The sequence below is a fragment of the Hemibagrus wyckioides genome, linkage group LG03 (assembly GCF_019097595.1).
Source record: "Hemibagrus wyckioides isolate EC202008001 linkage group LG03, SWU_Hwy_1.0, whole genome shotgun sequence".
Taxonomy (NCBI): Eukaryota; Metazoa; Chordata; class Actinopteri; order Siluriformes; family Bagridae; genus Hemibagrus; species Hemibagrus wyckioides.
This window is the reverse complement of record NC_080712.1, coordinates 22,040,537-22,057,440: the sequence shown is the minus strand read 5'-3', so window position 1 is coordinate 22,057,440 and position 16,904 is coordinate 22,040,537. Positions and strand designations below refer to the sequence as shown.

General features: G+C 38.8%; 1 protein-coding gene across 1 annotated transcript; it reads left to right on the top strand.

Annotated features, from left to right (window-relative positions):
• The first annotated feature begins 8,287 nt into the window (after nt 1–8,287).
• On the top strand, nt 8,288–16,633 carry gabrg1 (gamma-aminobutyric acid type A receptor subunit gamma1). Its single transcript, XM_058386038.1, has 9 exons — nt 8,288–8,498; nt 10,238–10,398; nt 12,015–12,082; nt 12,196–12,416; nt 12,722–12,804; nt 13,291–13,428; nt 13,707–13,859; nt 13,967–14,166; nt 14,538–16,633. The coding sequence occupies exons 1-9, from the start codon at nt 8,425–8,427 to the stop codon at nt 14,814–14,816; spliced, it is 1,377 nt and encodes a 458-aa protein (XP_058242021.1). The 5' UTR covers nt 8,288–8,424; the 3' UTR covers nt 14,817–16,633.
• The last annotated feature ends 271 nt before the right edge of the window (nt 16,634–16,904 follow it).

Below are 16,904 nucleotides of genomic sequence, written 5' to 3'. Positions count from 1 at the left end.
AGTTTTAGTAGAGACAGCAGGGGATTTGCAGGTCGGACACACCTGATAAAGAACCCTCCAGATGTTTTTCTTTCTCCAGGCTTTTCATGTGACATGTTTTTGTTACTTTAAGTCAGTCTTATTTTCTTTGTTGTTCTGAGTAAAAGGTCTCTCTGTAGCAGTATAGGTGTATGAATGAACTCCTGCAGCCTCACTAACACCACCTTTCTTTGAGCTGCACTGCTAGAGTGTTTACATGGGAAAGCTGATTCACTCCACTAAGTGTTTGTGCTGTTGAGGTGTGGAGTGGCGAAGATTATTTTACTCTCAATTTGCCAGTGAGATGTTTCAAGAACACTATTGTAAAATATATGAAAAATCAAAACAATGCCAGGCTTGTCAGTGAAATAGCTACATACAGGATTAGTGTACAGTAAGAGTAATTTTAGACTATTTGGTTTTTAAACTCCTCCGCACACAACTCCATTACTCTGACATTCTCTTGTTCACATATATATAGACACCGACACAGCAGACCAAACAAACCCTGAGCCAGTGAACACAGCAGGGGAGCTGGAATGGCACTGCCTTACGCTGCTGAACTGAAACACTGCTAATCAATACACAGCAGGAAGCTTGCTGAATACAGCAGCCTGCTGTGGACATTTTCTTTCTCTCTCAGTCGGACACGCATGAACCAAGTCCCTTGATGTGTTCCTCTCTCTTTCACTCTTTACACTCTTTTCATATTACTTTCTTTCCTTCACACTGGTGCTTTAGTAAACGGCCTTTGACCAGCAAAATATGCAATTAGTAAAAGTGAATGCAGGGCAGTGAGTCAGCCACTACTTACAATCTCTGGAATGACAGCAATACCATGCCTTATAGTGCTATTGGTTTAATGCTTAAAACATGCTTACAACTGTAAGAGATACCGCTATTAATGAGCTTCAGTTACAGACAGTTCTCTCATCTCTATAATCTCAGGAGAAACATATGTTTCTCACATGTAGGTACAAACAAGCATCTGTCATAACAGATGTCTCAAGTAGTTTTCACATTCAGGCATGCACCTATACTTGCACACTCAGGCCTAGCCAGAGGGAAACTGAAATCCACGCTGGGTCTCATTTGGCAGGATCTCTCTCGGAGGACATGAGGAGGCAGTGTCAAGGTCAGGAGAGCAGGATCTTGTCAGGTGCTGTTAAACAGGAGGCTTGCCTTAAGCAAAGTCTGTAATAATGTCATGAACGTTTACTCGACCATGCAGGAACAAAACTGACACAACTCAGTTTAAGGATGTATATATTTATATATTTTGTTTGTTTTTACAAATCCATTTCCACATCAGTATATACACAATGCATGCACACACATAAACTAATTGCATACTATGTTATTAGACTTGGTTTGCATCTCTAAAAATTGACCTGATTTAGCTGGTGTGCAAATTACAGAATTTAGAGAGCTGTTGCCTCCCTGGTGACTTTCATTACTGTAGCTGGAAATGAACATGTATTACAGTACTCCTTAATTACACAGATTCATCTATGTTGTTCCCACTGATGTCCAATTTTCTTAAAACTATTTATCCAAATTACTGAAGGGCAATTTCCACAAACCCATCATAGAGTACAAGGAAAATAATGCAGCAAAGACAAAATTCAAAGGCACTCGTAGTAGTGCTTCCCAGAAGATAGCCATAGTGCTCATTTCATGCCATTTAAGGGAAGAAGTAATATCTGTGAAATAGCTTTCTTTACCCAGACTATCTTTAGTCAGTGAAGCTCTTGATGGTGCTCCACAAAGAATTATTAGTTGTTGATGAGAGTTAACAGTTAAATTGTAAACATTTCTCTGTGGACAGTTTGCTCAGCAGCTACAGATTTTATGTTATTAAAGCTTCAAGTGTTTAAGCCTGTGTAATGACATTTATGATCTCTGGAAACAAACACTGTAGAAATAGTGTGATGGAACATCAAGTTGCTTAAAGGTAACATGCACCTAATGACTCAATGATGGTTTACGGGACACAATGTTCTAGTGCCTCCTGGGCCTGTGTACTAGCAACAGCTGGTGCAGAGTGCTTTACCAACCTGCCTTATCAACTGTGTTAACAAACCAGTCATCGATTGCACTGAAACTGCTATGTCTCCCACTGGCACTACGCTTGCCTGTAGGATTTCCATATACATTTCTCCTGCAGGTATGGGCATTATCTTGTTAAGGTTTAAGAGCAACTGTGCCTCATGTCTGTAACAATCCACATTTGGCAGAGCTCCATACACCTTGCAAACTAGTGTGTCAGCTTTTATGTGTTTGTGCTGAGTTGTGTTTCATCAGCCTGCATTACTAGCAAGGTCCCTGGTACCTATACTAGTGACATGATGATGATCTCAATCCTCCTTCTCTTGCATGTTCACTGCAGCCAGTATCCATGTCAGTTTATCAGGTTGAAACTGCAACATAGTTTTAAATGTACAACAGAGCTCTTTAATGAAACCAGTACATTTAAATCCCAAGCCCAGTCAATTACTTCAGACGATACACAGCTAAATGGCTTAGGCAATTGATGTGTCAGCTGGAGGATCTAGCTTAAGCTCTGACGAAGTGTGGGCTATCAGTACTCTGTCAGGATTACTCAAATTCAGAGAAACAGGTGTTTACATGCTGTGTATATAAGGTGGCTATATTAAGCATGCTATCAACATTTGAGTTTGATTCATGCCCCCAGTTTCTCTACTCTGTACTCAGTAGTGTTCACTCTCAACCAAGCCTTTCGCCCATTTCTGTTTCTGCAGTATTAGGGGGATGAGCATGATGAGCATGACACCGGGCACAAGGTCATGACTTTGACATTTGCATATCATTTTTTCATTTCATTGTCTGTACCGCTTATCTGATCTATACTCAGGTCACAGGGAGCCTGTGCCTATCTCAGGAGTCATCGGGTATCAAGGCAGGATACACCCTGGACCGCACACATACACACTCTCATTCACGCACACAATCACACACTACGGGCAATTTAGAGACTCCAAACAACCTAGATGCATGTCTTTGGACTGTGGGAGCAAACCGGAGCACCCAGAGGAAAACCCACCAAGCATGGGGAGAACATGCAAACTCCACACACACAGTGAGCGGGAGCGAGACTCAAACCCAGGGTGCAAATCATCCTGGCAATCGAGAAAGTAACCCTATTTTCTTAGACTACACCAGTTTTAGAGCAGTGTTTTTCAAGTCTTTTCACCTGACCATTATCACTGACAAAAATACACAATAGCTTAAAAATGCTCCATATGTGAAAATGGTTTCACGCACATTTAAACATATTATGTTTTTGAAAAATTACAAGAAGAGGTAATGACAAATTGATGGACAGATGAAGGGACAAAGCGGAAAGATGAAAAGATGTAAAAGATCAGGGCATTAGGATTCTTCTACAGAACAAACCAGCCAACTGAGATTACGGGTGTTGGATGAGTTGCTTAGCAACTGCATGTACATACACAGAGCTTTGATGCTTAATATGTTCGAGAGAACCTTACTGTTTATTGTGTGTGTGTGTGTGTGTGTGTGTGTGTGTGTGTGTTATGGTATTCCCTGTAGCCTACCTTTTACATGAACCATAATACATGAATTTATAAATATTGACATTAATATGAAAATATCTAATTGGAACAATTTATGCTGATTTATCAAGCACAGGGCTCTATATGTCCACAGTGGCTCTGCTGTGAATAGCTGACATAATAACAAGCCAACATGGCCTGTTTGAACAACAGTCCATATTTACTCTGCAAAAAACCAGAGTGAATAATAACACTGTAAAGCCAGGTTTGTGTGTGAGTGAGCAGATTTCAGTCGAGTAATTCTCTTGGATTTTCAAGTTTATATCATACTGTCTCTGAATATTAATGACTGACATCACCATGGAGATGTTTCATCTTTCCTTTTTCGTTTTCTAATCAGAACTCACCTGAATACAAATGGCCCATCATTTAAACTGGACATAATCTGTTTCATGGAAAAAAACATCATGTTTATTTTATCTTGAAAAATACCAGTAGTAAGGAACTGTAATTTGGACTTAAATCATTTTTATATATTTTAAAAATGTATATATGTGATCTGCAGTATTTTGTAGCATGGCATATATGAATTATTACTTATGGTTCTTTTTAGGTCTGAGGTACAATGTCCTCAGGTACATAAAAAAATATATCCTTTTGCTAGACTGGTAGAATGTTAGGAACTATGACTATGATGCCATATGAACATATGAACTATGAAGATTAAGGTTAGTTAATAACACATGAATATTAAAAGAAAAATCTCAGCCTATATGTTGTTTAAAGAATGGGTTCTACTTCCATTCATTGTTTATTACCAGGTTTTCTTCCAGAAACTGTTGGATTTTTTCCTGTATGTCTGTTTTCTATATGAATAATAGCAAAGTGGTTACTTTCTGACAATCATTGTGACAATAACATCTATGAAAATGCCCCCACTACATCATATTTATCCTATATCCCTATATTAAGAAATTCAAAAAAATATTTTTTTGTAGTAAAATCTGCACTGCCAAGGAGAGTGTGTTGATGTTTACCTTGGATGACTAATTTTAACCATTTAATAATATTCACTACTGGCTCAGAAAGCAAAGACATGACCTTTTGTTTGCATTGGTGTGCAACAGCTTGTTGTTATTAATATCTTGAATTTATCTGTTTAGAAATCTTGTGAATTGTTGAAGATTTTCAACCATCTGTTGAATGTTTTAATCTTCTGTATCTCAGGACACAGTGATGGTTTAATGTTGCTGAGCCCCAGCAGGGCTGGGCGAAGGACATGACCAGAGCCCAAATATTTTGAGACTGGACCATCTTTGATAAACGCATATACAACACTGAACTAATTGCAGCATAATGCCAATTGCAAATTAGGAACCATGCCCTCCAGGTGGAAGAACTGCTGCAGGCTGTGGAAGAACTATGGACCTTCCAAGCAAGACCCAGTAGGCAAAATCAAAGGAGGAACTGCATCCAAAAGAGAGTTCAGCTGCTAGGACCTTTAGAGAAGAGACAATGAGTGCCTTACTGCATTGGAAAGTAGAGTAGACTAGCTGGCACCAGGCATGGGCCAAATGCAAGAGCTTTGGAGATTTGTACAGCAGCCTCATGTGTGATGTCGTTTCAGTGGCTACATCTTATTCTCCATGCTTGAGGCTCTCCTAGCAAGTTTGGCTTCCTCAAATGCCATTGCCAGAGGCTGTTAAAAACACCTGCCACTGGTGCCTGGACCAGTGTTTGGTGAACAGAATGAAGAGTCACTGATCATTCCCTTCCTATAGTTAAACTAGCATATGGCACAGTGTGATGCAGCTTTCAGAAAAAGTGAGTTTCAAAAACTTCAGCAGTGAATGTTTTTGACTGATACCAAGGCAGTGGACAAAAAAGTAAGGTGCGTTAAAGTCAGGACAAAGAATAATCAAATATCACCAAAGGACAATACACCAGAAATGCTGAAGAATTCCTTGATCTAATTTGAAAAGATGCCATTGATGTTTGATTAGTTTATAACTCTATAGATAGAGCATTGGATGTCAGTAACATTAGATTAGTAACTACTGAGCACAATATCCTCATAGTTTTGTTTATAGTTTTGCTGTTGACTGCCCTTACCAATCAGATCTGCCATCCCAGAGACAGGAATGATGTGGCACAGCAGATTGCACACCCTGAAACGATGGGTCTGGCCCATGATCCAGCATCCTAGCAAGGTCATGAATGGTCAGACACACTCTTATGAATGATTGTACTCTGACAATATGCCAGTTATATTCTCACTGTGCTGTAAAGCACTGGGTCTAAACTCCTTATATAATACTAGGATTTATTTATTTATTGATGTTTTTTTTTTTAACAGTGTCTCTATCTCCATTTGCCCTACAGGCATATACAGCAGTATTGTCTCCATACTGGGGACTTATTGCTGTGAGCACATAAACTAGTAAGGACAATATAAAGTGTGGAATGTCTTCAAACCCTTCACACAGCAGTTGTTCACAGTAAGCTCTGAACTTGGGGTTAGGGAGTTTGAGCAACTTACCATATGAACCTAAAACTATTTGTGTAGTTAGGAGAACAAATAAAATGGCTCCACTGTTTAAAAGATATTCTTATGTTTAGCCCATTGTTTAAAACAGGGGTATCCAAACTTATCCACAAAGGTTGGTGTTTGTGCAGGTTTCCAATCAAGCAGGAGCCACACCTGATTCCACCTGTTTAATGAGTTGATCTTGGTTTTTGGTAGACTCAGGTATGGCTTCTCCTGGGTTGGAATGAATACCTACAACCACACCAGCCCTATTCAGATAAGATTGGACACTCTGGGGTAAAAAGGAACGATTTCACAGGCACCCTTTGAGGGACTCAATACTCAGTACTTGAACAGAAAAGTGTATGGTTTTAAATTATTCTTATTCTGAAACAAGATCAGAATTTAAATGGACCTAACACTAAGTTACATTTGTGTGATTATCATCCTCAAGAGGGAATAATATTCATAAAACCCTTATGAAGACTTTCATATGTCATATCCACTAGTTCTGGAAGATAAGGAAGAAGAAAAGAATGTATAGTAGGCTTAGAAAGTATTCAGACCCCTTCAATTTTTGCACACTTTATGGTTTTATGGATTTTATTTAATTTCTTTTCATTTACGTTACCTTTAGCCATCAATTCACACTCAATATCCCATAATGACAAAGCTTTAAGAAAGCTTTAAAAAAAATGAAAAACTGAAATATTTCATTTAAGCAAGTATTCAGACCCTTTATTTAATATTTAGTAGAAGAAACAATTACAGCTTTAAGTCTTCTTTAAATCTTTACAAGCATTGCACATCTGGATTTGGTCAGATTCTGAGATTATTCTAGCAGGTCCTCTCAAGCTTAATTAGACTGAGGAGCTTCTGTGAAATGCCATGTTCAGGTCTCTCCACAGATGTTCAAGTCTGACCTTTGGCTAAGCCACTTAGGGACATTCAGAGACATCCCAACGCCACTCCTGCCTTCTCTTGGCTGTATGCTTTGAGTTGTTGTCATGATGAAAATGACCTCTCTGTAGTCATCCTTTACACAATTCTGACTGGCTGTTTCCTGCGGCTGAGATGCACAACCATAATATGATGCAGAAACCACCATGCTTTCCTGTAGACATTGTATAAATCAGCTGATAAGCAGTAAGTTTTTATAGCACTGAAAATCAGTAACATCGTAGGGGTCTTTTAAAAGCTACAAAACTGAACTCATGGTCTGAGATGTGTTATTTGTACAGGGACAGAAAGGAAATCTTTAGAAGTCCTCCTCTCTGCAGTCATAGAAAAAGGCACAATGCAGTGTTCTACCCTGGTGCTGGTCAGATGGTGAGGACACTGTGGGCACTTTTTTTAGTTAACATCATCATATTTTTTTCTTTCTTTTTTTTTCCTTAGACAACATGGCATAGGCTTCAAGCATCTTGTGTGATGAACTTCAGAGGAACTAAAGCTTCTGGTATACCTTTTGAAATACTGGTTCATTTTATTATGTAGATATGTTGTTGGTAATTCTGTATTGTGGCAGTCTGTAGTGCCAAACTCAGTATACACTGATTGATGCTTCATGGATATGGCAAAATTATTTTATGAATCTTGTAATGCAGGGGTCTTCAGTCGTATCCACAAAGGGCTTGTGTGGCTGCAGGCTTTCATTCCAACCAAGCAGGAGTCGCACCTGATCCCACTTTTTTTAATCAATTCACACTATCAAGTGTGCCCCCTGTTCAGCTGGGATGAAACCCTGCAGCTTCACCTGTCCTTCGTGGATAAGACTGAAGATCCTTGCAAACTATTTCACACGTTGTTTATAAGGTGCTCAGTCATACGCTATGACAAGCTTAATAACGTTACTATCAGAACTCTGTGAACTTCAGTATCGGGGGGGGGGAGCACAAACTTTCTAATGATCTAATTATTTACAGGGAGGGAACAATCAGCTGTTTTTGCACAGGCACTTTCCTCTTGTAATTTCCGGCGCAGTGAGTGCGCTTTAGTCAGCAGAAGGCCAGAAGACGCGGTGCCGCAGCAATCAGCGGAATCCCGTTTTCACTCCCCCAGCCCCCTCCCCCCACTCACACACACACACACACACACACACACACACACACGCTCAGACACACAGCGCTTCTTACTCAGCGTGTGAACGCACATTTTCTTCTCCCGCTTCTCGATCGCCTCATTGGATCACAGCGCAATAGGCTGAATGTATGCAGTGCGCACCATCTGTTCCAATTCAGCACAAACCGCTGCTGGCTCACGCGCACGTGAATGGGTCTGTCCTTCTCGGTTCTGCTAGAGTTTCCCAGGCCGTTTCGTTCAGACTGAGAGGTGATATTTTCGATGATGGCTGTGCTGCATCCCCGCCGGAGGAGAGATGCGCTGGTCTGGCTGCTGCCTGGATTGCTCGGAGTGTGGTAAGTCTACACCTCAGGAAATGTGATCAGTAGTAAACCTAAACCACAGCTCGCGCTTCTGCCTTGGTTCTGTTTAATCCGCCTGAAGTCACTACGAGTGCATGAGATGGTCTTCAGGCCCGTACGCGGTGTTAAACTGACATTTTTGCTTATATTCAGCCGAAAACGATTGGTGTTTATTAGACGTGGGGTAGAAGATAAAAGCTGATATATCATGTTGCTGTAACCGGTTGCTGTTTTAGCCTCCATGTAAGTGCAATGTCATGTGCTGAATCAACCTTGAGTAGATTTCAATGTGCAACCGTTCAACAAAAATGCTTATTTTATATATAATAAAGAGAAAGGAGGAAAAAAAACATCCACTGCACTCATCTTTTTTTTAGTTTTGTCTGTGATTCATATCAAATCTTTAGCTGACAGCTCCATGTAGGCGCATTAGAAGGATACAGGGTTTGGCACACATTAACTTTACAGGGGTTCATAAGGCAAATGAAACACAATATTGATCTTAGGTATGAATATTTGAATATCAGGCTTTGGATCAAGTATAAAAGTGGACGATATTTGAGCTTCTTCATGCAGGTTTTTGTACCGGCTTGTTGTGATTGATTGTCCATGCAGAAAGAGTGATAAAGTATATTATCAGTATGTTGTTGATGTTATTTGTTCAGCGTGTTTGTCTATATTAGATTGAAGTAGGACTGTAAAACTTAATAGATAGATAGTTCACAGATTAGTTTGGCCTTTAAATAAATAAATAAATCTTCCTAATGATGCTGTTTTTGGAATTCTCTCTTATTCAGTCTTTGGAGAATGATATTCACAGCTGACCTCATAGGCTCTCCTATAACAGATGCCTCTTGTCAGGAGGCGTGGCCACAGCTAAGCAACAACAGCAATAGAACAGAATGTCTATTATTAGCAATGACAATAACCATTAAGTGGTTTTCTTTCTGATTCAATCACTGATACATCAAAAAATAGACACTTAAAAAAACAAAAACAAACACGTGCTGAGGATTTTCCACAGAATCCAAATCTGATATCCACTACCCTATCCCCTGTGTTTTTTTGTCAGTAACATATTTTTAAATGACTATTTTCTATGTCAGGATTTATGTCAGAGTTAAAATGCTTCCATTTGCTGCTTAGGAACTGGGTTCCTTTGGATTTGTTTCTGTCCTGTAAACTGAATGAAATGTAGTTTAATTAGAAAGGTATTCTGACACAGTAATGTTTCATATGAGGCTAGAACATCCACAGAGAGAAAGGGAGAGAAGAGAGATGTGGGTGATAATTTAAACCTCTAACCTTTAGTGCTTCCAACTTTCAGTCAGAGCCAAGTCACATCTTCATTAATCACAGGCATCTCCTTACATGTGTCTTCCATTATGCATTCGTTTAATAGATATCGCATTTTCACCATCTCAAAGATTTTACAGTTATAAATGATGTGTCTATACTCTTACATGACTTACATGAATTGATTGGAAATTTTAAGATTAGGTTTGGAGTATTTGTCTTTTTTTTTCCCTTATGACATTTGTCTAATGTTCACACTACATCATTTTTATTTGTTTGATTTTTTTAAGAAATATGTACATATAGAGATCTCTCTAAGTGGTTCATTAAAGCACTTTCCTTAGAGATTTTTCTCTCTTTTTTTCTGTACTACCATCTCTTTCTATGCTTAATTCCTCTTGTCTAATGAATTATTTTCTATTTTTTCCATATTGCAGCATGGCTTTTGGACCCAGTAAAGCTGAGGAGGAAGATTACGAGGATGTTCCCATAAATAAAACTTGGGTTTTATCCCCAAAGGTTTATGACAGTGACGTCACCCTCATCCTGAATAAATTACTGCAGGGCTATGACAACAAACTTCGACCAGACATCGGAGGCAAGTTATTATACCAACTTTGAACCGATTCCCATTCTAATAAACCTCATTTTCATTGGTTGGCAACTGTGTGCTACGGAGCAGTTAGAAGTTATACCAAATATTATGCATAAAATAGAACATGAGGATAAGGTATAAAGTCAAACTGATTAGTAGTAGATAAACATAGAATCTTTTATAATAAGAATAATTTAGAATAATTTAAAGAAAGAAAGAATGAAAGAATAATTTATCATGTTCTTGTTCATGATCATAAACCTGTTATCTTGATTATGAACATTGATTGTCTCCTTATAGTGCCATCTGTCTAGGGGTGGGATATATATTAGACAGCATGTGAGCAGTCAGTTCTCAAAGGTGATGTGTTGGAAGTGGGAAATATTGGCAAGCGTAAGGATAGAGTGACTTTGACAAGGACCAAATTTTGATGAGTAGACAACTGAGCCAGAGCATCCCCAAAACTGCAGGTTTTATGGTGTGTTCCTGGTATGCAGCTGTTAGAACAAAAAGTGGTCTAAGAAAGGACAACCTGTCAACCAGTGATGAGGTCATGGGAGCCCAAGGCTCACTAACGTGTGAGGAGCAAAGGCTAGCTGGTCCGATCAAATTCTACAGAAGAGCTACTGTAGCACAAATTACTGAAAAGGTTTCTATTATATAACGGCGTCAGAACACACAGTGCATTGCAGCTTACTGCATATGAGGCTGCGTAGCAGCAGACCGGTCAGAGTGCCCATGCTGACCCCTGTACACCACTCAAAAAACCTACAATGAGTATGTGAGCATTAGAATTGGACCATGGAGCAATGGAAGAAGGCAATCTGGCAGAGGCAGTGTGATGCTCTGTTCAATGTTCTACCAGAAAACAGGTCCTGGTATTCATAAGGATTTTACTTTGACAAGTGCCACATACCTAACCATTGTTCCCTAATGGAAGTGGCCTCTTTGAGCAGGATAATGCACCCTGCTACACTGCAAAAATGTTCAGGAATGGTGTGAGAAACATGACAAAAAGTTCAAGGTGTTGACTTGGCCTCCAAAATTCCTCAGATCTCAAATAAATCTGATTCAAGAGGTGCTTACACTTTGCTGGAAAGAATATAAGTAGAATATGAATGAGATGCTGTCCACAGCTCTGTTGTTTGAAATGACTGATCACAGCTGTATCAGAGCACAGTAGAATTACATCAGTGTTGATCTTCCATCTTTTTCTGTGTGCTGAAGTACATATGAAAAATGGCCAAATACATAAAGAAGGAAAGAGAAACCAATAAGGAGCGCAAGTGGGAGAGAAGATGAGTGGAGTTCATTTGTTCTCAGAGCCGACAGTGAGGGGGTGTGAGGTAGCCCTGTGGGCTTTTTGTGATTCATCATTCCTTTATAACTGCATTGTTTTGACGCATTTGAAATAGTGCAGCGTCTACAACATATAGTCATCCATTTACGTATGAATATTTTTGTATTAGCCAGTTTAAGACATAAGCCATTACATTTCATCTAGCAATTCAAGCTGGATTTCAGTATGATTTCAGATGTATAATAACAAATCTGTATGTTAATTAAAATGTTCGTATTAAAAAGCATTACACAGATGTTTTTCCATTATGTTTTTCCAGTAAGACCCACTGTCATTGAGACAGCCGTGTACGTGAACAGCATAGGCCCAGTGGATCCCATCAACATGGTGAGCCAATACAAAGATAGATCTACAAAGATAAATGGAAGTAGTAGTGTTTACAACTTATAGAAATCTTAACATTTACATTTTGATGTTTTTTTTGTTGCTCTGATCATTAGGAGTACACCATAGACATCTTCTTCGCTCAGACATGGTATGACAGCCGGCTCAAGTTTAACAGCAGCATGAAGCTCCTGATGCTAAACAGCAACATGGTGGGAAAGATCTGGATCCCTGATACGTTTTTTCGCAACTCCCGCAAATCTGACGCCCACTGGATCACTACTCCTAACCGGCTTCTGCGCCTCTGGAGCAATGGACGTGTAATGTACACTCTGAGGTGTGTCATTGCAGCCACTTTGTTTACGCTTGTGTTGGTCGATTGTTGTTTGTGCAGCTGAGATTTGTGCTTTTGTTCTCCTGTCCTGTAGCATTTGCTTCTGTAAGAAAAATTGCCCCTGCTGTTTGTGGACACATACAGTTTAAGTCATTAACTCATTTAATCCACATCTACTTATGTTAGTTGAAACTGAATAATAGGCTGAGGTGATAGAGTCATGAAACATAGTAGTTCGCACACCTCAGTGCATTTTATGAGACTCAACCTTATGTTTTGTTTTTCTGACACTATTCTGTTTTTGTCAGGTTGACTATTAATGCGGAATGCTACCTTAAGCTGCATAACTTTCCTATGGATGAACATTCGTGTCCGCTGGAGTTTTCAAGCTGTAGGTGTTAAAATTATTATCATCAGTCTGTCACTCAGCCTCAGCCTTGTCCTGAGTGCTGCTGGCCAAACAAACCCACACATTGCCTTTGTCAACTGGCCAATTTTCATTCACCACCTTTTGTGGCCAAATGGTTCCCAAACATTACCTCTGGCCTGCCCCAAACACCATCGTCCAATCCCTCAATGAGAAAGGACAGTGTACCATCCTCCTGCAGAATACTCATCCCTCAGCTGCCTTTACATTAGCCTGTATTTCAGTGTGTGTCATCCCTGCATCTGCTGTATGTATGTGCTCTCCTTCAGCTTCTCATATGTGTTATCAGTCATCATAGGTAGAACATTGAGGAAAAGGCATGATATGTCTTATATGCCTCAGTGCCATTCTGTCATTCTTTTTTGTGTGTGCTATACATTATAGCTGAGTGTTTGGGTTGCTCAGTGCATGAGCTATTTGGGAGATGTGTATATGTGTTTTATTCCACAGACGGGTATCCAAAAAACGAGATCCAGTATAGATGGCAGCGTCGTGCTGTTGAGGTAGCTGACCAACGCTACTGGAGACTTTACCAGTTTGCCTTTGTTGGTCTGCGCAACACGACTGATGTGGCACATACTCAGTCTGGTAAGTCGTCTAATAAGGATGATTATTCGATAATGAAAAGTCAGTCGGTGACATTTAAGTGTCCTGCAGTGTAAAAGAATAGAAGTCCAGGTTAATGATTCTGCTCCACATTATGCAATTATTGTGAGCTAATTAGTGAAAGCTAACTCCTACCTTGTATTGGGTCATGTACATGTATGCTATTGAAAATCAGGTTTCATGCAAGTCTAACAGCAACAGAAATACTACACAATATTTATATATATTCTGTGTAAGATTTTGGTGATTGTTTTATTCAGGAGAGTATGTGATTATGACAATCTTCTTTGATCTGAGCCGAAGAATGGGATACTTCACTATCCAGACCTATATCCCGTGCAGCATGATTGTAGTGCTGTCCTGGGTTTCCTTCTGGATCAACAAAGACGCTGTGCCTGCCCGAACATCTTTAGGTAGATTACAAGCTAAATTTAGAAACAAAATACCGGGAATACAAATAAAATAGCAGTTTACACAAAGCCCACACAGTTTAACAAAGGTCTGATTTTTTTTGGCACAGGTATCACAACTGTCCTTACTATGACAACCCTAAGCACCATATCCAGGAAGTCATTGCCGAAAGTGTCTTATGTGACAGCCATGGATTTGTTTGTGTCTGTCTGCTTCATCTTCACCTTTGCTGCACTTATGGAGTATGGAACACTGCACTACTTCACCGGTAACCGTCAGAACAAGAAAACCAAGTCGAGCAGTGCGCCGGTGAGCTTATAAATCTGTGCATTGTGTGGCAGTACAAGCAATATAGAAGCAGGGGTCTAAACATCAAATGAATATGGATAGACAAGTATATGTAGGTGATCATAGGAACTTACTCAAACAGATGTGGAAACTCATACAGATGTAGAACTTCACGGACCAACCAGAGCCACAACATGACTTTGAACATAAAATTTCAATAATTCTTTAAAAAAAAAGAAAGATTTTATATTGTGCTTCTCATTTTGCATTTTAAATATTGAATTAAAATCAGTTTTCATCACAGTATTATTCATTCACACATTCATTATTCTTTGCCTAAGCCCTAGCCGGCATTCTAATGCGCTGGGAAATTTTGTATTCCTCTTTGCCAGAAATCAAGCATGACGAACATCAGACCAGGGACGTCTCTTCTCCAGATGAACAACATCGCACCCTATCACGATGATGATGATTACACATACGAGTGTTTGGATGGGAAAGACTGCACAAGTTTTTTCTGCTGCTTTGATGATTGTCGCTCAGGGGCATGGCGTGAAAACAGGATGCATGTTCATGTGTCCAAAATTGACTCCTACTCCCGAATATTCTTCCCAACAGCTTTTGGCCTCTTCAACCTCGTGTACTGGATTGGGTACCTCTATCTCATATAAATATATGGTATGAGTGAGGCTTGGACTCGTTTGAAATCTAAGAAATATTTGAAAATCATTTGTAAATTCCTCATCCTCTTGATACTGTATAAGACTGTGTAAGGGTGGAAAAGGAGCAGAGTGGTTTTTACCAGTGGTGTCTTTATCCGATGATGTGTTCAAATGGTGAGAATGCATTAGTGAAGAAAGAAAATACGAGGTGCATGTGACATGTTAGAGGTATTAAAGTATTACATTACTTTGAATATTACCAGCAGGAACTTTTTCAAAAAATCTGAAATACTGACAATTTATTATTACAGACGGTGTGTGCCATATCAAACACGTTTATTAAAAATATCTGCCTTGCTATATTTTAGGCGCAATGAAGTATATAATTCAAATAAACTGGCATTATTACAGGTACGGCACAAAACATGTTTTGTGCTGCATTTTGTGGACAAATAAAAATAAAGTTTAAAAATATTAACAGTATTTAACAGGAATTTAACACATAATACCATATTTATCTATTTACTAGTAGCTATGTAGATGCTGAGCTGAGTAGTTGTTATTGTAAGACGCAACGATAATATAATTACATGTACATATACAAATAACCAGCTTCCTTGTGCCCTATCAAACCAAAGCGTAGGTAGATTAAGACTTTTGCTAAAAAATGTACCCTTAAGCCATTCTCTTGGAAATAGCCAATAATTACAGCATACTGGGTTAATCCTATCTCTGTAATAACTAATGTACAAAAAACTCTCATGTCACTGTACCCAATGTGTACGCCTTTTGAATGTGTATATGTATATACATGTGTGTGTGTGTGTGTTTTACACAGACATTAAGCAAAGATTTTATGTTGAGTTGATGCACAATAACAGAATGGCTTCATTTCACCAGTTTACTCTCTCTATAATCTGTAGTTCCACAAATACCAAGATTTACTGAGCAAATGATCACTAATGTTCCTAAAGCCTCTGTTGTAGCACACTGTGGCCAAGAAGTTCAGAAATCCTTCATCTTGTCTGTGATTTTTCACCAGAAACTTTGCTTGTTGTTTGCTCTTTGTGAGAGTCACACTCTTTTAATCTAACGACACATCAGAGATCCCATGGATAAGAGAACCAAATGTTCATTTCTGGAAAGCAAATCTGGGATTTCGTTTTGAACCGGATCTTCAAATTTGACCAAATGCACACAGTCAAAACTATAAACTATTTAATTACAAACTTGTCAGCTTATGACAAAGCCATGAAGGCCTTTTGTGTAGTTTAACACTTTGTTAGTCCATTCAGATGGTAGCCATGGTGAAAAGAGGAACATTCTAATCATCTGAATTATTGAATGTTATTTTGTAGCTCTAGTTCTGTATGTGTGTGTGTGTGTCTGCTCGGCTACTCATCTCTTTTCCAGTTATGCATTCGCTATTCTTTCTTGTTAATTTGCATAATTTATTTTTGCCACATATATATGGATATATGAATGTCTGTCCCTTCAGCAAGCTGCAATGTAGCCTCATCTTGTTGTAAAATATTTTCGAATGTAGAATTATGTATAGATGTGTGTTGTGTCCAGTGAAACTTGACATGTCTTACAAGTCACGCTTGTCCATGCTTGTCCAAGTCCATGCTCTGTCATTCAGTCACTGGTTGAAAATTTAGTCCACCCTATGCAGAATGCTGTCTCTAATAGCAATGAATAGCAATGAATATTTGCAAATTGAAATCTATTTATATTTTTTATATATAAATAGATAAACCAGGCATTAAAAGATGTCCATCATCACTGTTTCTTGTTATTAATAATAAATGAATACATTTCACTGATTTGCTTGACAGCGTGTGTGTGTTTGTGTGTGAGAGAGAGTTCCATGCTTTCTCTTAGTTTTTATATTATTTTTTGGCCCTTTCTTCTTACGGATGTTGTTAGCCTGTCCTGTCTCTGCTGCACTCTTCACTTGTTAATAAATTTATGTAGTGTGTAAAAAAAACAAACAAACTCAACACTGTGAATAGATAAATAAATTAATAAATAAATAAATCTGTGCCTGAAAAAAGCTGAATAAATTCTCCGCTATTGTTTGTGTTGAATATTTAG

What these genes read in the sequence shown, in the direction of transcription:
- gabrg1 (XM_058386038.1), top strand. Translation starts at nt 8,425, where the DNA reads ATGATGGCTGTGCTGCATCCCCGCCGGAGGAGAGATGCGCTGGTCTGG. An exon ending in CGTGTAATGTACACTCTGAG is followed by an intron (nt 12,417 to 12,721) that starts GTGTGTCATTGC and finishes TGTTTTTGTCAG; the next exon opens with GTTGACTATTAATGCGGAAT. An exon ending in TCCGCTGGAGTTTTCAAGCT is followed by an intron (nt 12,805 to 13,290) that starts GTAGGTGTTAAA and finishes TTTATTCCACAG; the next exon opens with ACGGGTATCCAAAAAACGAG.